Source organism: Lottia gigantea (genome assembly GCF_000327385.1).
Source record: "Lottia gigantea unplaced genomic scaffold LOTGIsca_34, whole genome shotgun sequence".
Taxonomy (NCBI): domain Eukaryota; kingdom Metazoa; phylum Mollusca; class Gastropoda; family Lottiidae; genus Lottia; species Lottia gigantea.
In genome coordinates this window covers 627,854-655,343 of record NW_008709146.1, presented here as the reverse complement: position 1 = coordinate 655,343, position 27,490 = coordinate 627,854, and the positions used below count along the sequence as shown (strand labels likewise).

The window sequence follows — 27,490 nt, the reverse complement described above, 5'->3', positions numbered from 1 at the left end:
TACCTTAAAAAGCTAAGAAATTCAGCTATGTGCCTTCCGCCATTTCGTCCCTTTGGTCTTTTTTAAAACAGTTTTAGAAGTGACTCTAGGCGAACGAGAGAATATGGTAACTGGACATGTCGTGTTTATAGTGGAGGGGAGATAACTATCATTCGATTGATGTCTGTAATCTAATGTTAGCTTTAAGTTCCACTGTAGTGGTCCCTAACCCCTATACCATAGGACATAAAGGGTGCCGGAATTGTTTATATCAAAAGGTATATTCACTGCATGTCTGCCCTGCTCAAGAAAGAAAGGTTAAGCTAGTTGTCAAAGGGAGATAATATAAATATTCTATTTTTGAAACACTACGTTTTTCTGGAAAATTATATTTATTAAACCAACAAACAGGAATAACGAAAACAATTACAGGTATATTTCAAAACTTTCAAGGCTGCCTAAAGATCAAAATGAAATCCAAAAAGTAATTTCTATATACAACATAAGGTAAATTAACGTAACAGTGATAATCTAACTGGACAAAAGTAGGGAAACTCAGTGAAGACATTGAACGTGTTTGTAAGCACGTATTCTGATCAGTAACGTGTTATGGTGGACGTATGATGATGCATACACACGCAAAGGGAGAGAGTCGTACATATTATACATAACCAGCCGGTAAATCTGTTTCAGCTATTTTTATTACTTTTCACTTTTAAAATCCGACGCCCGGTTCCTCTTACACTTAATTAAAGACGCACCGCGCCATTCTAGACTGTAGTCCCTTTCAGGGCATTATTATCCTTCCCAAGGCAGTTGATGATATTGTGACTTCATTGGTAAGAATTTCGGATTTTAATACTGTAAGGTGGAATAGGTAGCTGAAACTTAGATCTAATGGCTCGTAAAATACCAAGAGGAATAAACGGGGAAGGGAATACAACTCATATAATGCAGTACGCTCATGAAACACTTCTCGATATGGCATCTTATTCACGTTTTTCGTTATTTTTGTCGCCTTTCTTAGAACTTGAAGCTGTGCTACTTTTTCTTTTTGTCTGTGATGGAGAAACAACCGAACTTTCAAGATCATCTGGACCTATTAATCTGGTAGCACTATTCATCTTTACATTTCTTGGACTGACGAGACTGCTTCCACTACCCTGGATTCTCAAATGTTGAGTTTGGCCGTCAGGAAAGGTCAATTGATGCGTATATGGGAATCCGGAAAGATTTCTGTAGGATTTCGTATTCTGGTTAAAGGATGATGAGCCAAACACGGGCGACTGTGAGCCTCTTACTTCAGTTGATGACTTAGTATGTTGGATTCGGATTTTGTCCCCAACTGGCTTCGTATCAGCTCCTTGCTTGTGCTGCACATGTGCGCTACTAACTTCTGCGCAAGTTTGCTTTAAAGCTTGTATTTTTGAAGACAATGACAAGTGCTTTCTCGGACTCTTTCTCGGTGACTTCTCTTCTCTGGTGACTTGACTTATCGTGCAAGTTGGAGCTGATTTCAGGAAAGGTGACATTATATCTGGTCCACTTAATTTCTGATCATTGACATGTGAGGCTAGATAATCCTCAGCAGTAGTTATGGGTTTCTCACCAGAAGTACATATAAATGGAAAGTATGTTAATGGCATAGATGTCACACACGGTCCAAGATTCAATCCATGTCCGTCTTGGAAACGAAAACTAGGCGTAGTCGTTGCACCGTACATCGCAGTTGATGTTGAATAGTAGGGCTGTTTTGGGGTGATCAGTTGCATAGCCCGTTTCTGAGCAAGCTCTGGATTTTCGATTCTATGCAGTGGAGAACCTTCAAACACTGGCAGACGTTTCCTTACTATTTGAGATAAAACCGCGTCTGATGTGCTGCCAAGATTTGATGAATGTAACGGTTTGATTAAAACGCAGGCCTTATCTTCAAGAGGGTTGTTATGTATACGTCCATTTGAACGCAGTTTACCCGAGGTTTTCTTTCCTAATTTAGATGACGGATCAGTAACAGACTTTGAAGCTCTTGATTTATGTGCAGACGCTGCCTGTGCCAGGAGCTGGCCTGCCTGGGCGAGGACTTTTTTACGTTTTCGCGACTTTCTCACCTTTATTTCTTTCTTTGGCCATTTGCAATCATCCGTGCAGGTACCGGTACTGAAAATATCAGAATTTATCAGAATAAAGCTCATGTTGGTACTAGGGCTTGCGTGTATGGTATTGAAATATCTAAGTAAGTTATGTTTCAATTTGAATTGCAAATATACTGAACATTTGTTAGTGAAGGCAACATAAGCGCTTTAAATTTTAATTTTTTGATAATGTAATTATTCAATACGTAATAATCTATGTAACTTGAATTTCATTATTGTTTTTCTAAGCTTTTTTAAACTGTGATATATTGTTTTTTAAATACCTTGAATTTATAATATCTGATGTTTGAGTTTGTGTTCCACTAGAACTACCAGTCAAAATGTCGTCTGGTAAAAACGATATCAAGCAATCTGCTAAATCCGTCTGGTCCTCGAGCAGTATTTGAATGTATCTCAATGTCTGAAAAAGTAATTATTTACCATTTGAATCATTCAATCCCAGTTTGTATTAAAATGAGTATTATAGGATTTAAGAGATAGAGAGTCAGAATTCCATCTATCTAAATAAATGCTTATTTTAATGACGCATTGCAGTAACAATTGTCATAAAAGAAAGATGATTGATCAAAGATTGTTAAAATTAAAATTTTCTTGTCACCCTATTTCTGCTGTCACAATCTGATGGTTTAAAGTCACACAAGACCGTTAATATCATTTTATAAATTATTGGCAGTGTGTTGATTTTAATCATATTCATACAGGCCAGGAACGGTGCTACATCAAATGACAAAAACTGCTCCATTTCTGAAAAAAGAAATATGAAATGTGTCCAGATTTGTCTTTCAAGTTTCATTTCAGACATTCGAGCAATCCTATCATACTATGATCCATGTAATTTCTCGTCAAAACTTGAGTTTTTCAACAGTCTATGAACTCCAACCCTGAATTTCAGGCTTCAATACCTTCGGTTTTTCAACCCGGTTCGCCCCTGTTAATGATGCAATAGGTGATCTGGAAAAAGTGTCTAGTACTGTAGTAGAGACATTCGGGACAATAAATTGAGGCCCAATTTGAAAGAGCAGGTTAATGCCGTTGTATTTGTAGAATTCCCCGCATGGCGTTGTCCTCTTCATTAGCCAAATTATGTTCTGAGAAGTAGGACATAACACTTCATTCATTTCAATTTTTATAAGCTATTGCCAAACTAGATTTTGAATCTAAGCTTTATACTATAGCCTAGGTCATAATATTAGGCTCGAGAATAGTGGGTACGGGGAGGTAACTCTTTTTTATAAAAATGATGAAAAAGTGCCAAATATTGGGAAGAATTCCTACCAGATCTACAGTTCACTCTAGCTTTTGGGACTGATATAAAAATATTAGTGCTCTATATATCAGCTATAAACCATTTTTGTTAAAATTAGACAGCAAACAAGGGAGCTTAAGGTAAAATTTAAGACCTATCATCAAAGCAAGACAAACTTAGAGCTGCTCCCCAAATATACGTCGGAAGTTTCGTACTTAATGTAGTCTTTGTCTTCCAGATACTTTTAGTTTTGCTGATAATAGAGGTGTCGTTTTCGATGCCGATCTGTTTTCTGGATAGTCTTTATTACAGGATACAACTCTTTTGGAGTAACCATATCAGGCCTCTAGTCTAGCCAATTTTAGTTTATCAACCTTTCTGCCATTTGTTCACAATGATAGCTGTCTAAAATTAAAGGATTTGAAAGTGGAAAACGAACAGAAAGCTCTGTCCATTCGTGATGTGAATCAAAATAAGAGAGAGCACAAGATTATTTATATAAAGAATTTATGGAGAGCTAAGTATATGTCGGACATTGATACGGATGATGCTGACTGGAAAAACAAAATCAATCCAATGTATATTGTGAAGAAATACACAAGTTCTTGATAAACATTTTCATATTCGCTATTGTACAATTCCACTAAATACATAAGTTGTTGATAAACATTTCTATAATCGACATTCTCTTGATGCAATATCTGTACATGTTTGATAAATATTTCTGTAATCGATATTTGTTATTATACTACGTCATGAAATACAAAGCTTCTTGATAAACATTTTCATCATCGATATTTGCTACATACAATTGCTTGATAAACATGTAAAAAATTGATATTTGCTAAAATCGATATTTGCTATACACAATATCACTAAATACACAAGTTCTTGATAAAAAATTTCTATAATCCATTTTTGCTATATACAATATCACATAAGCTCGTGATAAACATTTCTATCATCGATATTTGCTCTATACAACATCACTAAGTACATATTAAGTTCTTGTCTATAATCGATATACACCGGATACAATATCACTAAATACTTCATCAGTCAGGCCATCATATTGTTCATGTATCGGATTATAATAATAAAGGGGTTCTTCCGTTTTCTTTGGATCAAATCCTTCATCAATTAGCTCTATCTGCAAACAAAAAACCCACAAAACATGTATTATAAATGAAGGTTAGAGATACTTCTGTTAAGCATACTGATTCAAATCCGTTTGAAAAACTATCTTTTATCTCTCGGAATGCAAGCCCCCTTCTGGTTAAGGATTACTCTTTCAACCATGAACCACTCACATCTCTATTCTTTACTTTTGCTTAATATGCTGTTAACAGACGGCTTCATTCACTGGAATTAGGGACAATAGTTTAAAAAATCACAAAATTTCAAGCAGGAACGCTTACCTTTCGTTGTTTAAATGTACTGGTTAAACTCATTTGTTTTTGAACACGTATAAACTTCGGCCGTGCATAGCTAGCTAATTCATTACTACATTGTCTATGTAAAGTTTTTATTTGATCCTGTGTTAAAACTTGCCCCTCTTTTAATGTAAGTGCGGCCATACCAGCTTTACCTTCACAGCCTTAAATACAAAAATCAATGGTGTAATGATCACTGCATCATTTGTATTGGTCCTTCCTGAAACTTGTTCCAGCTTCATTGGCCTCTAAAACATCAACCAATATTCCATTAAGAATATGACTATGGGTCAAACGCCAAAAGTCTAAACATTACCAGGAAGTCATTTTATCAATCAAATTGTTATTTGAGGCAATAACAATTAATGATTGTAACGTATCATTATGTAAACGTAATTTTCATTGGATGTTATCCGTGATAATTTGAATCTAGTTCATTTTCAACACATACCTGGTATTTCAACACCATACACATTCGAATCCTGAATAAAATCTAACGTATTTAAAACTTCTGTCACTTCTGATGTCGAAACATTTTCACCTTTCCACCTATATAAAATACAAAATATAAAAATCGGTAGAAAATACATTGAAATAACAGCTCTAGAAGGAAAACTTTAGTACCAAAAGTAGAATGGATTAAAGGGATAGTCTGATTTTATTCAACGTGAACAAATTGGCCCAATAAGCGTGATCCTATATCTAAATCTTTCTTCATATTTCAAGTTGAATCTAAGGAAAATATGTTGGCAAGCAGTTAAAAGCATTCCAAGCCTTAACACAATATGCAAAAATCAGACTATCCCTTTAAGTCGTGTATACTTATACGCTCTTCTGCAGTCGGGAGATTTCACAAAGACTGGAGATTTTGAAGTGTTTTAAAGACGCAATGTTGGTATTATTGCTATTATAAGTTAACTACTAATATAAGCTTACCTAAATGTATCGCCCATTCTGTCTCTAAAATACAGGAAGTAGTTGTCATCAATACGAAATAAATCACCAGAATCAAAATACAGATCTCCTTCATCAAAAACATTCTTTAATAATTTCTTTTGGTTATCTGATTTATTTCCTCTATAGCCTTCAAATTTCACCGATTTGTGTATCTTTACCACCAACAAACCCACTTCACCTTCAAACAATACACAAAATTTAAATTATTCATCGTCGTCGAAAGAAATAGCAAGAAAACAAAACGAATCTCATATCCCGGAAACATACAAATCAGCTACCGGTTAACAAACTTAAGTGTGAAAAGATATCGTGGCCTGACTTTAAGGTAAACATTAAGATTTTGAAAATCTGAATATTTTGAGAAACTAACTGAAACCCAAATTAGGATGGTTCTTTTTGATTTTTTTCTGCCAGTGACTCCACCTGCCATAAATGATCTGAAGTAATTGCAATGTATCTCATGTTCTACATGTGTGGAGTTTATTGGGATATATGTTCACAATGCTTAATCATGACAACTGTTGGCGCTATTGGGTGAAATTAGACTGAAAAAGTCAGATCAAGGATTTTAAGAAAAAGCATTGAAGGAAACCTCTTGATGAGAGATCATCTGGCAGCTCTTGTCATCTTGTATTAATCAGCAATATCATTTAAATTATATTATTAACCGAATTCATAAGCCGTTTATCAAATTTTACCCTTACCTGGTTTTGCTATAATGCAGCTATTGTTTATTTTATTTCGAACCGGCTCCCTTGTTTCATGGTCATATCTTAAAAACTCAATTTTGAATATCTTTTTCTGTAAATAAAATTAACCGACGTTTGTGGAAATTCATTTAATTTGGCCATCCTCAATGGGCCGTTTTTAACTAGCATATGAAAGTGGTGTTTATCAGGCTAGATCAAACGGTTAATTTGGGGGTTCAAGAGAGCAGTTGAAGACCCTAAATGAAGTGACTATATATGAAAAATAACAGCTAATAATGAAAAACGGAACGAAAGTTTGGTCTAATTTTAAAAATCTGGTAGTTTCTGTTGTAATCAATCAGTAAAAAAGCTTGCTTAAGAATTTTTCCATGTCAAACTGCACTGTTTCAAGAGGTCACAAGAATATCCGCGAATATTTACAGACTCACTTACTAAAAGAGGTGATGTTCTTCCTATACTGCCAAGCTGATTACAAATATTAATCAATCCTACTGGAGCTTCTGTTGCACCATAGAACTCTGCTACATGAGGTATATTAAATCTTTCCTGAAAGTCTCTCCATACATCAGATCTTAGACCATTTCCAAATGCCACCCGGATTCTATGATCCCGATCTTCGGGCGTCTGAAATAATTGTACTTAACTTAACCTACAGAACCTATAGATCTCTTCTATTCCTGTAAGTCTAAAGAAAATAGTTCTTTGAAATCGTCAACAGGAAATGTGCGCTCTCAAACGTGTCGGATGTGTTTAATTGTATATAAACACGATTTTGGAAGCAAGGAATATAATTCTTTCTACTTCATGGTTTCATTCTTAAAAAGGTTATTGGTTTAAGAAGTAATATATATATGATTTACCACAGGTGCTGCCATAAGGTATCTGCACAATTCTCCTATATAATGTATAACAGTCACATTATACTTTCTACAATCTGCTAAAAAACACCGAGCTGAAAATTTTCGTCTTAACACCATTGTTGAACCTACAGTTTAGCATTAATACATTTATACATTTTTTCAATTTTATTTTAACTATTTGTGTTACAAAAAAGGATTCCTTATCGCCAGACAGGCTCATGCGAGAGACATCTAGCTTTCCACTTACTTTAGATGACCTGTCAACTCACATTGGCAAGGAAAAGTAAACATCCATGATGTTGACCAATACTAGTGGGAAGCAGATCATGCTTTTCGAAACACCTGATGGTACTTCTCTTTGGAGGAGTCCACTACTATACAACATTTACTCTCGATTTTTATTTTCCATATTGCACAAGAATTAAACTAAAGGTTTGGATTCATGCTATCCTTATGCTAATCATCTTTAAACGTTTTTTGTATCCATCTATACAACTGGATGTACTAGAATAATGCCAAGAAATAAGGAACATAAGATATATTCTTACCAGTATCAATAACATTAAATAAAGCTAGTTCCCCAGCCGCTGAATGGTATAATGGTAATGTTTCATAGAATACATCATTGGGTCCGAGATTAAATGTGGAGCACACGACACTTCCCTTTAAAGCTTTATCTTGGGATATGATAGCAGCCTTTGGTAAACCTGAAAAGTAATGGCATTATTACAATGTCGGGTTGCCAGTTCCACATTAACAAATTCTTATCAAAATAGCTTTTGCGGAAAAAGAAAAAAGAAACAAAACCAACAATTTTTCATTATTAATGACTTTAAAGTCACAATACATATATAATCCTAAAAGGTTGGATTGTTACCTGTTGTCCCGGAAGTAAATATCAATTGACAAATGTCATTTTTAGTAACATCAGCTCGACATTCTTTAGGAAAGTCATCAGTCGATTGCTCATCCATAATCCTTTTAAAACTTTTCCTTTGATCTGATTCATACTCTGATATGGAGAACACCTCTGTATCTGATAGTGACTCTCCGATATCTTCAATAGCTGAATCCAGATCAGCATCGTCCCCAATTATCAGGAAATTGGACTGTGATACTTCAACACAATGAGCTAAAGACTTGGATCGTAAAAATACATTGATGTATGCCACTGTGACTCCAATCTTCTGTAAACCTGGAATTGATAAATTGAGTGGTTACACCAATGGATGCAACCGACACAAAAAATAGAAGTAACTTAAATATAGAACTGTCTGCAATTATAGGACCCAAAGGTTTTGTTTATACCGATTTATTCCTGGAAAAGTATCAGCAAGAGGGGCAGATATATCATATACCTTACTTACCAAAAAATAACCAGATGAATGCTGGTTCATTATACAACATAATCCCAACTGTATCACCTTTCTTGACTCCAATCTGAAGAGCTGCACGTGCTACTTGGTTAGCCTTCTGGTTCACCTCGTAGTATGAATAATGGATGTCATTGTAGATAATGAAGATTTTTTCGGGGTGTTTGGTAACCGTTAGCTCAAATGTATCAATAATGAACTCATTTCTACGTACTTTCTGTGTATATCTTCTGATAGCGCGGAACATCTGCTTCAAATGAAGCAAGTCATATTTTAGCCATGGATATTTGTAATGTAACAATGCCAGAACTAATGTCAGGAGACCAACTACTATTGAAATTATCCAAACAATTTTCAGGTCTGTCTGTACAGGTATCTCGGTCACACTAGGCTTTTCAACTTGCGCGTGGTGGTGGTGTTGGTGTTTCATCGGACATCCCATGGCTTTTCTCTTATATTATGAAGCTATCATAGAAGAAAATAAAAAATCTACATTATTATACAAACATTAATTTCCGTTTAGCCACTGATAATGGAAAATTTTGGCCTTTTTCAACGCTATGATTCCGAAAAAAGACGGAATTTCCCTTTTCGTCTCATTGTTTTCAACTTAACTACAAATTTTGAGTAATAGATACCTACTTTAAAATGTTATTTCAGTACATCTAAACTAGTGTATCATATGCATTTGTATATAGCTATAGTATGTTATGTATATGTATATGTTTAAGCCCAGCAGGCAATGAAATGCCAATTATTGTATCTGTAAATATTTTGAATTACATTTCAATGTAACCTTTAATTCATTCCAAACTTTACTTTATTCAACGACGTGCTATATTAAGTAAATCATATCGTCTGTTCGTAAGATGAGATATACAAGTTATATGTACAGTATAGCTAGATGTACAGTGCATATTCATTGAAATGAAGCACATTATATCTCACCAATTTGAAGTAATTAGAGCGTGGTACATTGTTTGAAATTGTTCAAGCTATTTGATACAGATTTCCGAAGCTATGAACATCAATATGAGGGTTATTCTAAAATCTAACAATAAGAACAATGCAGTCTTATTGATCGACAAGATTTGACTTGATCTTTATATGAATTAGATAGTGTACTTACGAACGAAGTTGATAGTGAATAATTACATTATATTAATATCAAAACGTACCTGTTAAATATTTATTTTAACGCGTACTAAGTTTATTTTCCTTATACGATGTTAACTTTGCAGATACTGCGGAAGATGTCCATACTAGTTTAAAGCACGAGGTTAAACTAACACATGCGATACAAACGTTTTATAATTTTATATCACCTACACACTCTCGAGCTACTTAAAAAAGGAAGCCCTTCAAGTCAAATATACTTCCTGGTTTATCTAAACGTCCTTTCCGCTCGGGTCGTCTGCAAATCACAATACTCGTATTTATGAATGCATTAGTAACTAAATGTAATAACGGAGAGCTTTGTAATTCAAAGCAGATAATATTTTAACCCATTTTAAGACAATTTGGTTTTACTAGTAGATTTCGGAAACACCCAAGCGTCAAAGGTCAAATTTATTGACCTCCACAAAAATGTGAGTTCCAATTTGACTTGGCAAACGATTGACATCTGCCAGCATATATACAAGAAATTGAAAATTGACAGATGTTGATCTCTAAGACAAAAAATTCTTAGACATATAGTGGTTCACGTTGCCTTCAAAAGAACAAACATGGCTACCATAGAATTTTTCAAGGAAACTCGTACTTCGTGTTTTAATGGACGCTCCATGGCTATTTCCTTGTGTGTGAAGGTATCAAATGCATGGTCACGTAACTTTCACATGCCGTATTGTTAGATTGATACGGATAGCTGTAATTGAGCTTTATCAAATATAATTATATCCTGTATTCTTTTAAATTGATGATACGTAGGAAAACACTACTACTATATGGAAAAAAATGACAGTACATCTGTCCTAGAACGCTTTGATTAAGTAGGCTAATGGGAGTTTGGGGGAGGGGGTGTAATCCCACACGAAAATATAACACAATAGTACAAATATAACACTTTTATACATAAAATAGATTTAGAAACCTTATGTAATTTTACGACGTAGTGCTGCCTATTATTATTTCGAAGCCTATGTGGAAAATTTCCAACACATCATAAGTATTTTGGGGGGAAAGTACAACCAAATTTCATAGCGTTAACAAAAATCAAATCGTCTATTTTAATACAACAACCCCTCTCTTGAATGTCTGTTGAGGGCGGAATATTTTTCTAAGTAGGACCGTCGATACATATAGAAATATAGAGTCGTGAAGCCTAATAACACTCTGTGACTCAGCGGTCAACATATATAGGTCTTGTTGTACAAGTGGGGGGACAGTACTTGATACAAATTCCTTTTATGCGTTCAAAGTACTGTCAAAAGTTAATTTCATTATAGTCCTAAAGTGCATCTAACCTTGAGGGTTATGCTTATACAAACTCCACCAGATAAAAAAAAGTAATATGGAAATGATTAGATTAAAGTTGAAGTTTTCCGGTATTAATGTCTTGATAAACATTGTTATCTAACGGTTTAAATTCATTTTGTTTAGTATCATAGTAATATACTTCTTCGTCTATTCTATTCGGATTGAAACCTTCTTCAACCAAATCGACTTTCTGTTGTTTGAATGTACTGGTCAAACTCATTTGTCTCTGAAAACGTAAAAATCTCGGTCGTGCATAAGTCGGAAGTTGTTCATTACAGTGTTTATTTATCTGTTGAATGTGTTCCGGGCGGACGGAAGCACCCTCTTTCAGATGAACTGCCGCCATTCCAGCCTTACCCTCACATCCTGAAAGATATGGTTTAATGCGAAATATAATTTGGGTTTGGGTTCACACCGATTTGTAATTCTAGATCAACGTATTAATTGAACCCAACTCATGATTACCACATCAAAGACTTAGATCCTGGTTGGGTAAGTTTCAAAAATGAGAAGTTAGCTTGAAGAGGTTGGCCTGCTCTTTTTCGATTTCCACCTGTCGAAGGATCCTTCCAAAAATTACTATTTATATCGGATTACATTAAATCTTTCTAAAAATTTCATCGAAAATAATACATGTATTAATACATAAAACTCCAATGATCATGTTCAATTTACCTGGTACAGTAACACCATAAACATTTGTATCGTGTACAAAATCTAAATTATTGACTATGCCTGATACTTCAGTAGATGATACATTCTCTCCCTTCCATCTGAAATACCACGATACACCATAATGAACTGCTACATATATAAGATACACCATAGTACATTATTTCAAATACAAGATACACCATAGTACATTATTTCAAATACAAGATACACCATAGTGCACCGTTTCGCATACAGAATACATAATCCTGTTTCAAATACAAAATACAGCAAAGTGCTCTGCTACAAATACACGATAATACATTGTATATTCGTATGCAATATCATTGTACTCTGTTTCGCATACACGTAATTATGTGAGTGATACCAAAGTCATAACTTTGATTCATATTTCCACATAATTTCACATCTTTCATTATTATTTTTATTTTCAAAAGTCGATTCGCTTCATAGGAATATCAGTGGCTCTGTTCTGGGTTTGGAGAATGGCGAAGATTTACCTGTAAGCATCGCCAGTTCTGTCTTTAAAATATAAGAAATATTCCTTATCAATATAAAATATATCCCCAGAGTTATAATACATATCTCCTTCTGATATAACATTTTTAATAATCTTCTTCTCGGTATCTGCTGGCCTGTTATAATAACCTTCAAATGGTATAGAACCTTTAGCTGGTGCCAACATTAAACCCTCTCCATCTAGAAAAACGATCGTTTTGTACATAGTAAAAACTAATACTTCATTTAGATCAGTGGGTTCCAAACTGTTTTTGTAAGTGTCCCAAAATCATATTTTGCATGAAAACGATGTTCCCAGTTATCGAAAGTGAAACTAGGACTGGATACTTGAAACGGTATCGGGTATACAACATGCTGCAAATAATTCTCCGAGTAATCAGAGATAATGTTAACCAAGACCGTGTTTAGTGTAGTCATACATCGGTATATTGTAGGTGGTTGTTTTTTTGCCATAGCTTGTGACACATCAATTTCCCAAAAGAATGTCCACTTTGGGACATGTTCCTGTGTTTAAAAACCCACGATTTAGATATGCACGTCTACAATTCTTCCAATATTTGATAGAATGATTGGTCACTAGTTCGTCACTACAGTTTTCAAAAGAACAAAGCTTGATACCAACCTTTATCTAATAAAATACATTGTCCATTGGAATTGCGTAATGGCTGTTGCGTTGATGGATCAAATTTGATAAATATTACTTTATTCAATTTCCTCTATAAAATAATTATAATATGGATGTTAGTTCAATGGATAAAATACCTTCAATATTTAAAATGAAAATCAAACTTCTGGTTCGCTTAGAATTGGAAGAACTGTGTTAACCGGTGGACATTATGGGTCACTCTCGGGCAAATATTATCTAGAAATTACATAGATTATAGGCATTATGAGTTACTTGAAGGCGACAAAGACTTGAGATTTTCATTTTGTGATACATTTCTAGAGTTACGTGCTTTCAGATTGTAAAGTAGAAACTTCTATAACCAGACATGAACATTTGTTCGTATTGTAGAACGGTTTCTGGCAGAGGGAAAATCCCCTCAAAACTCCCATCTGAAAATGTCAATTACTTCCATCTGACATTGCCAACATCTTTATCAATGCCATCATGTGATCTGAAGTAGATATACAAATTGATCTCCTCAATCTATTCACTTCTATTCGAAGACATATATTATCTTACCAATAAAGGAGAACACCTTCCACAACTGCCTACTTTATTAAAAATATTTTGAAAGGCAATGGGTGATTCAGTAGCAGCATAAAACTCTAATATTTGAGGTATTTGAAACCGTTGTTGAAATTCTTGCCAGATGTCTTGTCGTAAACCATTACCAACAGCTACTCTTATCTTGTGATTTTTACCATCACTTTCTAACTGAAAAACATGAAAAGCCTGTATCCGAAGAGGTGTAGATATCATACATTAACATGAAACTGAAAGAAAAGAGGAAAAACGGGCTGATGGGACAATGAAGCACCCTTTTATCGTTATAATTCATCCATCGTATCACGAATACGGGTTTTGACATGATCTTATTAACCCGTATTAAACTATAGGACGAATGGGGATGTGGTTTGGACACGATGCAATTCACCCACTGGTCTACAAAATAACATCCATAATGCATCACAAAATATCATATACGTCATATCCTGTTTAAATTGTATTCTTTTATGTTTTTTTCAGCAAATCTCAAATGATTTAATAGGGTTTTTAAATAATCAATTTTCAATATCAAGAACATTTTCGACACCAAAGGATACTTAGGAATCGAATCAGCTCCGGTCGAACATATCATTAAATCTAGGATAAAAAAAGGGGCTTTGTTGCTGATTATCTGAGACATACCTTTGGCTTGGCTACCAGATACCTACACAATTCACCAATATAGTGTATAATGGTAACATCATACTTTCTACATTCATCCCAGAAAGCAGAGGCTGAGAACTTGGATCTTAAAACAAGGGTAGCACCTAATGTAAGAAAATGGCGGGTTTCAATGCGGGGAAATCATATCACATTCTCCAAATTAAAAAAAAACTCGATCGTTTTGATTCATTATTAAATTGTGGGTGAACTAGGTGTCAGATTTTTGATCAAAAATTGATAAGGGTATTTATGATAATTTGGTTTGTTTGATCACACTTGTAAACCAATGAAATTGACGATCCTGTTAACTTTGAATAAAAATGCAATTGTGGATATAGCTTACCTTTATTAATAACATTGAGAACTCCCAAATGCAAAGCAGAAGCATGATAAAGTGGTAATGTTTCATACAAGATATCATTTTCATTTATACCAAAAATAGAAAAGGCACCGATGGAAGCAATGGTTCTTAACATACTAACTGTTGCTGGTTTAGGAAACCCTGTAAAATCAAATGTTCCCAGTCTTATCTATGGCATTACCACATCGGGTAAACAGATGAAAAAATGTAAGAGATCAAAGTTTTCTGTCCAAGGCGCTGGCCACCATCGTCTATTCAACATGTTTTAACGACGACGGATGCCGGCAAGTATATCTTGTATAACCACTTCGTTTCGATGTTTAAGTCATTAATGAAACGTTGAATTGCATTTTGTTGCCAATCTTCATTATTATTCCATTGAGTGAACAAACTATTTGCACTGCTATATTTAAAAGGTAATGTTAATACTTTACCTACCTGTTGTGCCTGAAGTAAAAACAAATGATGAGACATCTTTAACATGTAAATCATCTCTGATGCTGGGATCTACAGGAACACTTTCAACATTCTTCAATAATTCATTGAATGATTTAAAATTTCCACATTTCTTAGTATCATTCTGAACTAGTATAGTAACGTCTTTAATATCATCGGCTATTTCTTCAACTGCTTCTAATAAATCAACTCCTAAATGGAAAATAAAGGTCCACTTTTAACTTTGCAACATACAATAAGCAAATAAACATGTATACATAGCTATGTCATCAAAGTTTCTTGAAATTTGAGTTTTGCAATAACATGACGTTGTCTATTTATTGTTTGCTATTACATGAAGGTCTGAAGACTAGAGGTACCTAGATATTTGCTCTCTAACAATTGGAGCTATCAAAATGGAATAAGAGGACCAAGAAAGAGCTCAGTCAGTATAGGCTAAAATATGTCGATAAATAATCCAAGTAAACTAACGCTCCGAACCGCAAAACGAAATTCGAAATCCAAACAACATATTTGAGAAACATTAGATATAGCAGCTAATGAACTTTTCACATGAGGAAGTATATTCCATTTCCAGGTTGCTGGTTTTGAAAACCTCGCGGATTAGAAGTATATAAGCGTCAGAAACATAATACCAGAAACGGGAATTCGGAAATCGTTCAAATTGAAGAGATCATGAGAGCTAATAGAATTTTTATTACCTTGTCCAACAATCAAAGCTTTAGATTGACAGCAAATAACGGAATTAGACAAAGCTTTCTTTCTTAAATGATAATTGATCAATGCCACTTTTATCCCTAATTTCTGTAAACCTGAAATGAATAAAAAGTAGGCTATGGATTATGGAGTATGACAATGGATTATACACTACTTCCTGTTGTATATATTGTGACGTCACGACGGGAAGTCTTTGAAAACATAGCGTGTTCATCTATCAAAACTAACTTGTTTATTGCCTACATTGTGCTTTATATAAGCTTGCGCATTATATTCGCAATTATACGGTAAATATACTTAAAAGATGGTTTTTAAAAAAGATCTTACCTAAGTACGTCCACAGAAAGGCTGGTTCATTCTGTATCATAATAGCAACCGTTTCCCGTTTCTTTAGTCCAAAATTCAAGCACAAATTTGCAACCTTATCAGCTTGCTGGTTTACATATTTATACGTATACTTCTCATCATTGTAGACAATGAATGCTTTTTCCCCATTACTTTTAACGGTAGATTCAAACGTATCAATGATAAGTTCTTTCTGTTTTACTCGTCTTTCAATATCCGTGATAATGTTTTTTGTTGCGAGGATGAGTTTGATATCATATTTTAACCAAGGAAAAAAGATATACACTGTTGCGACAGCTGCAGCAACCAATGCCACAATGAAGCTCAATATCCATTCAATCATTCTGAAATAGAGAACGATCCTGTATCAAGAATTCAAAGTTGTCTTGACTGAAATCTTTTCTGTGAAAATTCCAAAGCTATAACGATATTATGATAAAAATTAATTTCATATACAGATAAATCATGATTGTATTGGTCATATGTTGCCAACTGTTACTTTACGAAATTTTTATAATAACATTTAGGCTAATATACAGGAATATAATTATATATGCTAAGTTTAGCAGAATCTGTATTTATTCAGACTGATGATAAAAGTTGAGACATTGAAATATTATATGCTCAAAATGATCGTGGTATGTCTTATCGGCAGATGAATCAACAGTTTGTAACATAGGTTTGAAAGGCGTTGATTGTACAGACAAACGTTTATTTAATGAAATATATATTTAACTACATTATATTATATTATAAATACAATTTAAGAATCATTCATATAATCTTATAGGTATTTTTATTGTCTCCTTAGAGTATCTGTAAACACGCTATTTTAGAATTAATCATGTTTTCCTAACAATAGTCTAATGTAAGAATTGTTTTCAAATTGATTTTAATTCTTGGGAAGGTCTACGAGTATATATTATTTTGATTCCATTTGATATCATGAGTAAGTTTCTATATCAGTTTGTTATGAACGTAAACGCATTGTACGATTGTGACGTTGAAATTCATCTCGATTGTGACGTATTTTCACTATCGTCAACAGCAGTAAAGAAGTTTGGGTTAAGTTAGTGTTCTCACAAAGGAAACGCTGTGGACATGGCTTCAACATACATCCCACCACACAAATCAACGCATCTTACTAACGAGATCTTCAGAACAGTCAAACAAAACTTTGTTTTACCAGAGGTACAACCGTACCATCCTAATCGAATATGGAAACGAAAAGACTGCGACCTAGTGGTAGAAAGACCCGAAGATTACTGGAAGACACATTTTATACGAAGGCATGAAAATTCTGAAAAGGGATTTTATTCGGCATTCAATGAACCGTACCGATGTATGGGTGGAGAGGTTGTCTTGGATACGTGTGATTTGGTGTACGACAGTTTGACTTGTATTGATAAGGAAAATGTTGCGGAAAGTCGTAAAGAGGTTGAAGTGAAACATGAGATATATACTCCTATTATTAAGACAGATGCTGATGAAATTGTGAGTGACAATAAACACATACTAGAAGGAGGGCGTGGTGGGCTTCGGGCAATTCTAGATTCTCTAAATGTAACGGCTGAAAGACGATCCGCCGTACGAGGTGGTTTACCATACGAAGATCATGTGAAAATTGTTGAAGACCGTCTTGCCGATCTTGAGATCAAACCAGCAGAAAGCATGATTTTGATGTCCACGTCTGATCTGATACTACAAGAAGCTTGCAAAAGAGATGGGACTGATGTATGTACACCAGACAACCTGAGCGTTACAACAATGACCAGTGAAGGAAGCCATCGTGTCCGGAACCAGAGAAAGCTGTCGGGGAAAACCAGATCCAGTAGAGGTTCGTCTGCAGCATCTAGTTCCATGAGAGATGATGGATCAGAATCTAGTTTTCTATGCAATACTTTTGAGGATCGAGCTGAGAGACTGAAAAGAGATAACGTCGATTATCTTAAAGACATTGTTGAGGTGCTAGATATTCTTCATAATATGAAATCAAGATTTCTTAAGAGCAAGTTTCCTCTGCCACCATCACTCATGAGAAGTTTAAAACGTCCCAATGGTGCCAATCAAAAGAGCAAATCATTAAAATTTCAGAAATATAACACAAAGTATAAATCGAACGAGACTCTCCTATCAAATGAATTGTCCAATTATATGCTGCATGATAGAAGTACTGCGGGGTCACCAACCGGATTTCCAAAGAAAATTCTCCATACAAACCAACTAAATTTTGGTTTATTCAGTGAAGGTGGAAGACGATTCTCTCGTACACCTGTCGTGGAGGAGTTTAAGATGGAAACTTGGGAGGATTTATTGTACCTCGACAACCGGGAAAAGCTGACAGGCCACCAGCATGACGCAGCCAAGACTCTCCATATTACGCCTGAAATGGCTTCCAGAACAATACGATGGGGAAAGTTGGCAAAGGAGACAGATGACAAATCAAAACCCCCGATGTGGCAGGTCATTCTGAATGAAAAGACGTCTGGAGAAAGTTTTCAAGACAAAAAACCAAAGAATACAGACGTTGCTCTGGTACCACAAAGATCTAGAGAAGAGTGGGAAATGGTGAAAAACAGACTGGAAAAATGCTGCATTTCAGATGTGGAACAGCTCGACAGGCAAAAAATGCAGTATTTCAAATTCAAAATGTACAGTTTCGATAATATGAAACCAAATACTTTTTTTGAGAAACACTGTGCCCGCATGAGAGATACCTCTAGTTTGATACCAATACCTGTTGCAAAGACAGATATTATGGAAGCACTCGAAGTTCCTCCATCGAAATGGTTTGATGAGCTTCAGACTAAAATGTTTCATACCATGGGATCAGATGATCCTGAAATTAACTCAACCTTGATGAAGTTAGCCAAATATTCACAGATGGGACCTAAAAGTATTCCCCACTCTCGTGCTAAATTGTGTTTAGTGGTCATGTCTATGCCCGCTTACGATATTTGTAAAATATCCATGCAGTTAGCCTTGAAATTTGTTTTAGACAAAATACTCAAAGGACAGGCGGATGAATTCTTTTTTTGGCTTCATTTAAGAAAATTGCCAGTTGTTCTGGTGAAATAAAGACACTTTGTTACTTCGGTATATTCAGGATAAAATATTAACAAACTTTACTGTATAATTTCAAAACGAAAATATGATAGGAAAATTCATAATTTTACGCTGTACAATTTTGTTGAATTGTTGGAAAGCTTACTTATTTCACTCAAATTCAACTATATGCACCTTTAACTTTTAATAGCCCTAAATGTGGCATACCCTTTTACGATCTCGTTGCTTAATTATTATAAGGATATTCGTGGCCTCGTGGGCAGATTAGAAACAAAAGATATTGAGTTCAGTATCATGCAAGAGATTATTGTTTTTGCAGCTGACAGTTTCTTTTAATTAAAGACAAATAAAAAGATATATACGAAGATGCATTCTTGCTTAATTCAGGTTCAGGTTCTTAGTTTTTTGGGGTAGTCCTGTGAACTCTTAACAGTGTCTCTTCATATACGAATCAATTCAAATTCCATCTGATCAAAGCATTGTTTGTAAGTCCATACATTATCTCTATCAGAATGGAATTGACAAATAATAAACGCCCCCGATTATGTTTTGAGGGGAAATTGCAATAAATTCGATAGTTTTTGTTTAAATAAACTCGAACCTAACCTACCTACCTACCTTGTTGACTGTATACGCCGAATAAATTGTAACTCTATAGCTAGCTTTAGCTTGTTTACACCATACCGTTAGTTGACAATACACTGTTTATTTACAAGAGATGTTAGAGTAGTCTGTGCACCAATGATTTAGATTCGATAGCAGTAATTGCCATATAACACCTAAATATATCTAGGTCTAAAATCCTATATTTAATACCTATATTATTTATCTCAGGTAATAATCAATAGGTCAATAACAATAGTCTCTATAAATAAGGCGTTTTTATCCCACGTTTAATTGGAGCTCATTAAAATTTCGTTAATTTGCTAATTAGATCAGATAGGGTTTCTACACAGCAGCCTTATTTTTTGCATTCACTTTACACTAAACTCGCCTTAAGCGTCCTTTTAGAATTTATACCTGACCTCATATATAATATAAGTAGGTCACACATTTCTATACAACACATTATAATAATAAATAGACTCAGTTTAAAGTTTTATTTAACCCTCAACGCGATCAAGGTCAAATAAGCAAAAGATCACTTCGTTTCATCCCATTGGTGTGGTAAATACAAAGAGTGACACGCTTATCCGAAAACAAAAAGGCTATTTTTATATTTTATAATTTTCTTTAGTAAAAATCAAACAATTTTATAAAGTCGCATCAGTGATTTAACCTACATTTAAATCAAGCCTAAAAAAGAAGTCGTCTCCAGTCAATATTTTTTCCGAAGTTCTAGTTAAGAGGATAGAACAATAATTATTGTACATTTATATAATATGTATATTTAAAAATAAGTGCTTTGGTAATATTTCTATCTAATAGTTCGAACATTATAGCATTCGTCATGGTTACGAAACGTCTCTGAATAGAAATCATGTTATATGTACGAACCGACCCGGATGTGTGGAATCTTTTTAACCAATCAAAACTCTTTGAAGATTTTCCCCGAGACAGTCTTTTCCGCTAATCGTCTATCATGGTGGGTCTATAATACAAAATTGTCCTGTGAAAATCCTCAAACATCTCCATGACAGGAACTTAAATCGTCAAAATATTACATTGATGCTTTAGTTGAATTATTCAAACAGTCAATATTTCCCTTATTTTCTTTCTTGTTCCTAAGTGTTGCCTGTAGAGGACCATTTTGCATCGGTACCATTGCAATGTAAAAAAGATTCCGTAGTGCTACATTCATACGTGCCTAAAAATGAGATAATGTACAGACATTACCCTGCTTCGAGATTAATGAATTAGGACGCAGAACCTATGATACAAGACGCACGTCTCCTCTAAAATATATAAATGTAATTGCTTGATTTAAGTTCCTGTGGTAGGGTCTTGTGTTATGGAAGACTGTCAATATTTTAACTCTCCTCGTTGATTTGCTATGCTTCAGCATGATTTTATTGAATGAATGTTTTGGCCTTTTGGTTAATTAGTTTTGGAAGGAGTCATAGATAACCAATTTAAAAGTTTTGTTGTTTGACAGCCATCTAGGCCTATTTACTAATGCATTTTTTCTTCATTTCAGCCTAGTGTTAGGACTAAAACCATCAAGAAGGCGTCTCGCGTCATTATTGAGAAATATTACATGAAGTTGACTACAGACTTCCATGTTAACAAAAGAATATGTGATGAAATAGCCATTATTCCCAGCAAGAAGCTTAGAAACAGAATAGCTGGGTAAGATCTTAATTTGATTGGTTAATACCCACATTACAATGTGGACATATTGTTGTCCTCCCTCCCTCAACATTTCTTTTAAGCAGGCTTGATCTGCAGTTTGCCTATGATTTGGATGAAAGGCATTACATTAGCTAGTTGGCACTCAGAAGGATTGAGTTTTCAATCGAATTTAATTTATGTATATGTCAGACATTTGAAGTTGAGTTTGTTGCTTAAATGTAATGTGTGTTTTATTGTGCTCGGATATATTTTTAGGTATTGCACAGATTTAATGAAACGTATTGCTAAAGGTCCAGTACGAGGTATTTCTATTAAGTTACAAGAAGAAGAAAGAGAAAGAAGAGATAATTATGTACCTGATGTTTCAGCTATTGATCAAGATTTAATAGAAATTGATCCAGATACTAAAGAGATGTTGAAAGCCATGGTAAGCCAGAAAGCTAATATTACATTCTGATGTATTAATGATAACAATTTCTAAGACATCAAAAGCAAAGGAGATTACTAAAGTTCCGTAGAGGAGGTGAAAATATCTATATGGCATCTTTTGCACATTGAAAATTACTTCAATACCTAGTTTTTGTGTTTAATGACAAGCAAATATTAAAAATGCTTACTTGGAAATATTTTGGGACTTGTTCTCTCCCTTTAGTTCTTTGGTTATGTTATTTGATTGCATGACATGACATTTAAGTATATTTAGATAATGTGTATGCATGGGTACAGAACTGAAGTAAACATTACAAAAAACTTTCTCAAAATAGAGTTTACCTGTTTTAGCAGTAAATTCTTGGAACCACAAAGGGAATTTAAGATAGAGCAGATTCCTGGGCTAAAATTGTCAACGAAAATAGCAGTTTTTTTAAACTCAAAAGGGCAAAATTAGTAGGCCATTATAAGCTACGGAAAGAAGTTTTATTCAAATTGGATTACTTTGCTATGTTATGTAAAAAAAAATACAGCCCTTGTAAATAAGGTACATCATTGATAAACTTGGAAAAAAATTCATCAGAAAAGCTCTTTAATTTATTAGTTCATTTTGTCAATGTTAACAAACATAGGACATGATTATATATGTAAATTCAAGGAGAGCTTTAATTTTTGTACTTTCAGGACTTTGCCAACATCCCTAATCTTCAAGTTGTACAACCAATAGCTGTTGCTGGTGGTCAAGGTGGTGGACAGGGTGGTAACAGACCAGTTGGTATGCACGATCGTGATGAACGTCCCAATAACAGACCTAATAGACCACGATAAGATGTCTAGACTCAAATAAAAAAAAAACAAAACTTTGACTTGTGTATTTCTGATCTTTTTACTGTATTACAAATTTGTAATGTACCATTATATACATATCTAATTGACAAGTCAATTGTTGGTGATACAGGTTAAATTTTCCAGACCTATATCAAAACAGTCTATTGCTAGATCCTTCACAAAACCTCTTGATCTAAATAGATTTCAATATGGCTTTTTCATGAGGGAACATTTTTTGAATGATAAATGTCTTTAATGCTTCAGATATCAGAAGTCCAATTCTAGTCAGAAACGTTTAACTATTGGAGCTCCTAAAAGCTATTTTGACGTCAGGATTGAAAACAGTTGTAAACTATTCGCAGATCTAGCAAGACAACGAATTGACTTTATTCGGTATCAACTATCTATTCCAGTAGTTGTTTCCCCTTAATTATAAAATAACCCCTGCCAAACTCCCCGTCAAATACGGATAAATATTTCCTTCAAGACCTTTGTCTCCGTTCTCAGAATTTGTTCTATTATGCTGGGTATTGGCGCCGCCTTAATCAAGAACACACTATCGGAGTAAGAAAATTATAGATAATTATAGTTGATTAATTTACCATCTAACCTTAACCCTTAATGGAATACTACGTCTTAGAATGAACATAAAATTTCAGAATTTTCAGAACTTGGCCAAAATATTTGATGCGAGACTACAAAGTGCCTCATTACCCCCAAACATTTCAAAATTACCCTCGGGTTGCAAACCCCTGAACTAGGTGAACTAGATATTTTAATTGTTAAATAGTAACAGCATTCAAAATCAATATCATTCAAAAGAATTTACTCAATAAATTAAATTAGTTGTGGAAATGGCTGATTTTGGTTTTAAAATTCAATTAGAGTTGAGATTTAAAGAGTGGAAGTGTTATGTGGGGTGTTTTAACGGCTATCCGCATACTATTCAATCGAATTAAGAATGTCTTTGAAACGTTGATGGCAGTTTAAGTCGGACTAAATAAGATTTGTCATAATGTGATTGAACATGGTAGAATTTTCTGTTGTATCTTGACAACTGTATCAGCTATCATTTGGCTAGTAATTTGCAACACATTTACTTCCCTTTATTTTTAACCGATTCTTACGCCTGACTTTGGATAACAAAATCCATGCCGGAATAGTGGCACGTGTGGTTAATACTGGGCACAGATCACGGGGACACGTCCAAGGTTTTCAATTATTTATTCCTTGAATTATCACCTAGGTGAAAATTAACACCACCAGCTCAACTGAAACGTTCTCATGCCGCTATACTCTGCATTCGAATTCGCACCTACGGTCCGACCCCTTTTGAATAAATCCTGCGTACGCCACTGACACTGAAATTTTATTTTGAACTTGGGATACACACTTGCGCCAACACAGAAAAATTAATAACTTAATAGTAGGTCAACGTATTGGTGATTGTTGCCGTTCTGTCAAATAGTACTGGCACATTTCGATAAAAACATCGAGAACGGCATGCTTCTTTACGCTTGTCGTATCGTGTAATCATGTACGATTTTAGGCATACCAGACCAAAATATACAGCCAAATGCAAAAAAAAAAAAAAAAAAAAAATTGAACGTTGAAGTTACATCCGTAAACGCAAGCACAAGCAAGCTGTCACAATAAAATGCTCAACATCTCATTTTATCAAGTAGCATTCTGAAGCTCGAATTTCTTAATTTTCCAAAAAAGTTTACATTCAGAGCCAAATCTAAAAAGTGATTTCAACAGGGATATGAAATTAAAATGAGAATATCTTAAATCGATAAACGTTTGAAAGAAACAATTTAAAAGATATTCTATTACAAATACCCCAGTCTTAAATCAGTGATAGAATGGATTGCTATTCAATGATGAAGGAAGGTCTATGGAGATTTTAATAATATCGAGATTTCGTGTTCTTTCTCTGATACCAGTTCAAGACAAATATCTGAATTGATCAGAAGATATCCACAGCATCACGTAAACACGAATCTGACTTTTCCTCTTTAATTTCTGTAATAATGCTATTGTTTGGCACAGGCCTTAACCCCGTGCCGAAAGGCTCGCTATTAACACGACCTCTGGCTTTATCTAAAGCTTCTTGCTCGACCCCTCATTTCAAAATATTCATGACTAATTTTCATCTTCTAATTGAAAGCTTAAAATATCACAGAACTTACGAAAAATGAAAATACAATAAAGGATCACGGGAACATGAATATATTTCTTTGGTAACTCAAAATAAATAAATAGATGTAATATACGATAAATAAAGATAAATGAATAACCGTTCACCCACATATTTTCACCATTTTCCCTGTTCTTTAATTTCCTGAATATAGTTCAATAAAAACAGAACTTTTTGTCTGTTTAGCCCTAATCCATAATGATTTCCATCAAAACTCACAATATTTTTCGTCATCGGAACAGTATCAAAAACCGGAATATTCATCTTTTTTAATGGAAATTCCATTTCGGAAATAAATTTCAATATTATGTCCAAGGATTGATGAAATTTTGGACTCTTTAAAAGTCCAGGAGCATGGGGTGTTGCAAATAAAAGCTTAGATTTTGGTCGAGTCTTCAAAATGTTTAAAACTGGCATTAAATAGTCATTCAGAATTTTCCGACTTTGCATTTGAGAGTGAAGTCCTATTCCACACACAATTAGTGTTGATTCACTCTTGGTAATATTGTCAACGTCTTCTTTAAATTGCTTTGCAAATCTGAGTTCATAATGTTCCTTAAAGATTACATTTACTTTACCAGAGCAGATATTTTTGGGATTTCTATCAATGTGACCTCGACACACTTTTTCTGTAAACACATACATACCACTGCACTCTTTTAGTATATCTAAAACATAAATGTTATATAATGAATCATCTGTACAAGATTACATTCAGGAATTTATAGGAGTAACCTTAATATCAACTGATTAAATGAAAAACGTTTTATCTAAAATTTCGTTATTGCTTTTCTCAGATGATAACATTCACGAGGACATCAAAAAAAGGCTCTATCAACGAATACGTCAACGAATGTTGTGGATACTTACTCTGTTTTGGATTTCTTTCCAGTGCTCCAGTTTGGCTATTATTTCTTAAGAATGATAAGAGTCCAGTGTACAAGTGTCTCATGTAAGAGTCACCTACTATCAGAATTGTTTTACCATTTAATAACTTGCAGACCTCCTGACTATTATAATATCGGATAGAACAGGTTTTATCTGTTGGTATCCATTGTGAATATTCAGCATGAATAGATTGTCTTTCATCTAAACAATTAGAACATTGACATTCTTCTAAACTTTTCCAAACACATTTATTATTTTCACAACAAGGGGTGGAACCTTTGGGATTGCACAGTGCTCTGAAAAAATTGCCTTTCTGTCCCATATAGGGTAAATTGCCACACTTTTTATCTGGTCTTTGTAATGTTTTAGGAATTCCTTGTCCATTTCTTGCATATTTGAGGAATTTTTCAATTTTTTGTCTTTGAATACCTGTCATTTTATGAGGTAACCAGGATCCATTTTTCATGACTTCCAAGACACTTTTCTGGCACACCTCCTTTGCGATGGATGATTGAATGACCCTTTTAAAACCTTTAAAAGTACTCAGGAACTGTTGATTTTGAAGGATCTGTCTCTGATAAAACATGATAACCAGAACACAGACTATGGAAAGTAAAACAAATACTTTCCATGAACACTGAAATATATAATACCAATGATGATGAATAGGAATACCAATGACCATAGACATCACGTAATGGTTCAGATGTGTAAAGGTAACAAACTTATACGTAAATTTGCTTTAATCATGCTTTAATAATATTCTTAAACAATAGCGATCATGGGAGCAACTCTCATAAAAAGTCTCATTTTATGTCCCTAAACGTGCCAGTATCCCATGCGAATATCCCATCGGAAGAACGGACAGATTTGTCGGGCGAGATCAAACCCCGTGTTTATTGGTCCAGATAAGCTGAACAAGTTTAGTTTAGCTGCCACCATGTGTATAACAATAAAGACCGAAAAATCTCTCTTGAAGCGAATAGATAATTTTAATCAAATGAATACGACACATACCTTCATTTTGGAAACTTGTGGTTACTGTAAAATATCCTGCCGTGGCAAAGTACAAAGGCTTCATTAAGCGTGACAGTCGATTTTTTTTTTATTATCATCAGTACAGCTTGCCTAAGGATATGTATGTAATATTATGTTGTTCACCTTCGACACAGGCTTTGCACGTTAAAGATCACTCTGCAGATGGAAATCGAAAAAGAGTTGGCTGATGCCGCTGTCTTGGCAACATTTCCCTCATTGCAAACTACATGGCGTTGCTCGTCTTCATTAGCACATAAGTTGCATGCAGAAAAGTAGACCATAAAACTGGAGATCCAGATAGGTGCGACCTATTGGGTCAATGGGTCCATTTGGCGTCACCATGAAATCTCTTGGCCCTGGTTTGATGAGGTAAGAGTCAAACTGGTTTATAACTGTATACAGGCATTATGAGAAATTGGTTTAATGTTAAAAGACCGAAGCAGATAATCTGTAAACACAAAATTTTATATCATGTTGCTTTATTCATAGAACGTTCTCTTTGAAGGCAGAGTTAAGAAGTTAGCTGTTGGTTCCTAGAAACATCACTATCCTGAGTTAGGACATCTTCACAAGGTCAAGCTATTCCGAATTTCCTCTTCTTCACTGACAATAAC

The 27,490-nt window shown here is 34.4% G+C and overlaps 6 protein-coding genes across 6 annotated transcripts; 2 read left to right on the top strand and 4 right to left on the bottom strand.

Moving 5' to 3' along the window:
* Positions 1-357: 357 nt before the first annotated feature.
* Positions 358-3,319, bottom strand: LOTGIDRAFT_232998 (hypothetical protein). The gene is made up of 4 exons (XM_009058423.1): positions 3,035-3,319; positions 2,731-2,876; positions 2,396-2,532; positions 358-2,136 (listed from the first exon to the last, which is right to left on the bottom strand). The coding sequence occupies exons 2-4, from the start codon at positions 2,872-2,874 to the stop codon at positions 969-971; spliced, it is 1,449 nt and encodes a 482-aa protein (XP_009056671.1). The 5' UTR covers positions 2,875-2,876; positions 3,035-3,319; the 3' UTR covers positions 358-968.
* A 663-nt stretch (positions 3,320-3,982) lies between these two features.
* LOTGIDRAFT_232997 (hypothetical protein) lies at positions 3,983-9,988 on the bottom strand. Its single transcript, XM_009058422.1, has 11 exons — positions 9,890-9,988; positions 8,706-9,176; positions 8,216-8,533; positions 7,887-8,045; positions 7,339-7,463; positions 6,911-7,102; positions 6,473-6,569; positions 5,748-5,946; positions 5,263-5,360; positions 4,797-4,975; positions 3,983-4,528 (listed from the first exon to the last, which is right to left on the bottom strand). Exons 2-11 carry the CDS (start codon positions 9,151-9,153, stop codon positions 4,391-4,393), a joined length of 1,953 nt encoding a protein of 650 aa, XP_009056670.1. The 5' UTR covers positions 9,154-9,176; positions 9,890-9,988; the 3' UTR covers positions 3,983-4,390.
* A 1,250-nt stretch (positions 9,989-11,238) lies between these two features.
* LOTGIDRAFT_216606 (hypothetical protein) lies at positions 11,239-16,478 on the bottom strand (the record flags this gene model as incomplete). Its single annotated transcript, XM_009058421.1, has 10 exons — positions 11,239-11,555; positions 11,865-11,962; positions 12,362-12,560; positions 13,003-13,096; positions 13,567-13,761; positions 14,236-14,360; positions 14,600-14,758; positions 15,056-15,250; positions 15,775-15,885; positions 16,118-16,478. 10 exons carry the CDS (start codon positions 16,476-16,478, stop codon positions 11,239-11,241), a joined length of 1,854 nt encoding a protein of 617 aa, XP_009056669.1.
* Positions 16,479-17,182: 704 nt separating this feature from the next.
* On the top strand, positions 17,183-19,566 carry LOTGIDRAFT_232995 (hypothetical protein). The gene has a single exon (XM_009058420.1). It carries the CDS (start codon positions 17,237-17,239, stop codon positions 19,211-19,213), a length of 1,977 nt encoding a protein of 658 aa, XP_009056668.1. The 5' UTR covers positions 17,183-17,236; the 3' UTR covers positions 19,214-19,566.
* A 1,180-nt stretch (positions 19,567-20,746) lies between these two features.
* On the top strand, positions 20,747-22,858 carry LOTGIDRAFT_204040 (hypothetical protein). The gene is made up of 4 exons (XM_009058419.1): positions 20,747-20,786; positions 21,339-21,490; positions 21,749-21,920; positions 22,607-22,858. Exons 1-4 carry the CDS (start codon positions 20,784-20,786, stop codon positions 22,748-22,750), a joined length of 471 nt encoding a protein of 156 aa, XP_009056667.1. The 5' UTR covers positions 20,747-20,783; the 3' UTR covers positions 22,751-22,858.
* Positions 22,859-24,967: 2,109 nt separating this feature from the next.
* Positions 24,968-26,364, bottom strand: LOTGIDRAFT_232991 (hypothetical protein). The gene is made up of 2 exons (XM_009058418.1): positions 25,821-26,364; positions 24,968-25,618 (listed from the first exon to the last, which is right to left on the bottom strand). The coding sequence occupies exons 1-2, from the start codon at positions 26,302-26,304 to the stop codon at positions 25,068-25,070; spliced, it is 1,035 nt and encodes a 344-aa protein (XP_009056666.1). The 5' UTR covers positions 26,305-26,364; the 3' UTR covers positions 24,968-25,067.
* Between the last annotated feature and the right edge of the window lie 1,126 nt (positions 26,365-27,490).

Coding starts and splice junctions, on each gene's coding strand:
- LOTGIDRAFT_232998 (XM_009058423.1), bottom strand. CDS start 2,874: ATGGAGCAGTTTTTGTCATTTGATGTAGCACCGTTCCTGGCCTGTATG. Junction 2,533..2,730: donor ATTGTGACAGCAGAAATAGG/GTGACAAGAAAA, acceptor TTACTTTTTCAG/ACATTGAGATACATTCAAAT. Junction 2,137..2,395: donor TCAGATATTATAAATTCAAG/GTATTTAAAAAA, acceptor TGATATTTTCAG/TACCGGTACCTGCACGGATG.
- LOTGIDRAFT_232995 (XM_009058420.1), top strand. CDS start 17,237: ATGGCTTCAACATACATCCCACCACACAAATCAACGCATCTTACTAAC.
- LOTGIDRAFT_232997 (XM_009058422.1), bottom strand. CDS start 9,153: ATGGGATGTCCGATGAAACACCAACACCACCACCACGCGCAAGTTGAA. Junction 8,534..8,705: donor ATTCATCTGGTTATTTTTTG/GTAAGTAAGGTA, acceptor TATCAATTCCAG/GTTTACAGAAGATTGGAGTC. Junction 7,103..7,338: donor ACCTTATGGCAGCACCTGTG/GTAAATCATATA, acceptor CAATTATTTCAG/ACGCCCGAAGATCGGGATCA.
- LOTGIDRAFT_204040 (XM_009058419.1), top strand. Junction 21,491..21,748: donor CTTAGAAACAGAATAGCTGG/GTAAGATCTTAA, acceptor ATATATTTTTAG/GTATTGCACAGATTTAATGA. Junction 21,921..22,606: donor AAGAGATGTTGAAAGCCATG/GTAAGCCAGAAA, acceptor TTGTACTTTCAG/GACTTTGCCAACATCCCTAA.
- LOTGIDRAFT_232991 (XM_009058418.1), bottom strand. CDS start 26,304: ATGAAAAATGGATCCTGGTTACCTCATAAAATGACAGGTATTCAAAGA. Junction 25,619..25,820: donor GGAAAGAAATCCAAAACAGA/GTAAGTATCCAC, acceptor TTTATGTTTTAG/ATATACTAAAAGAGTGCAGT.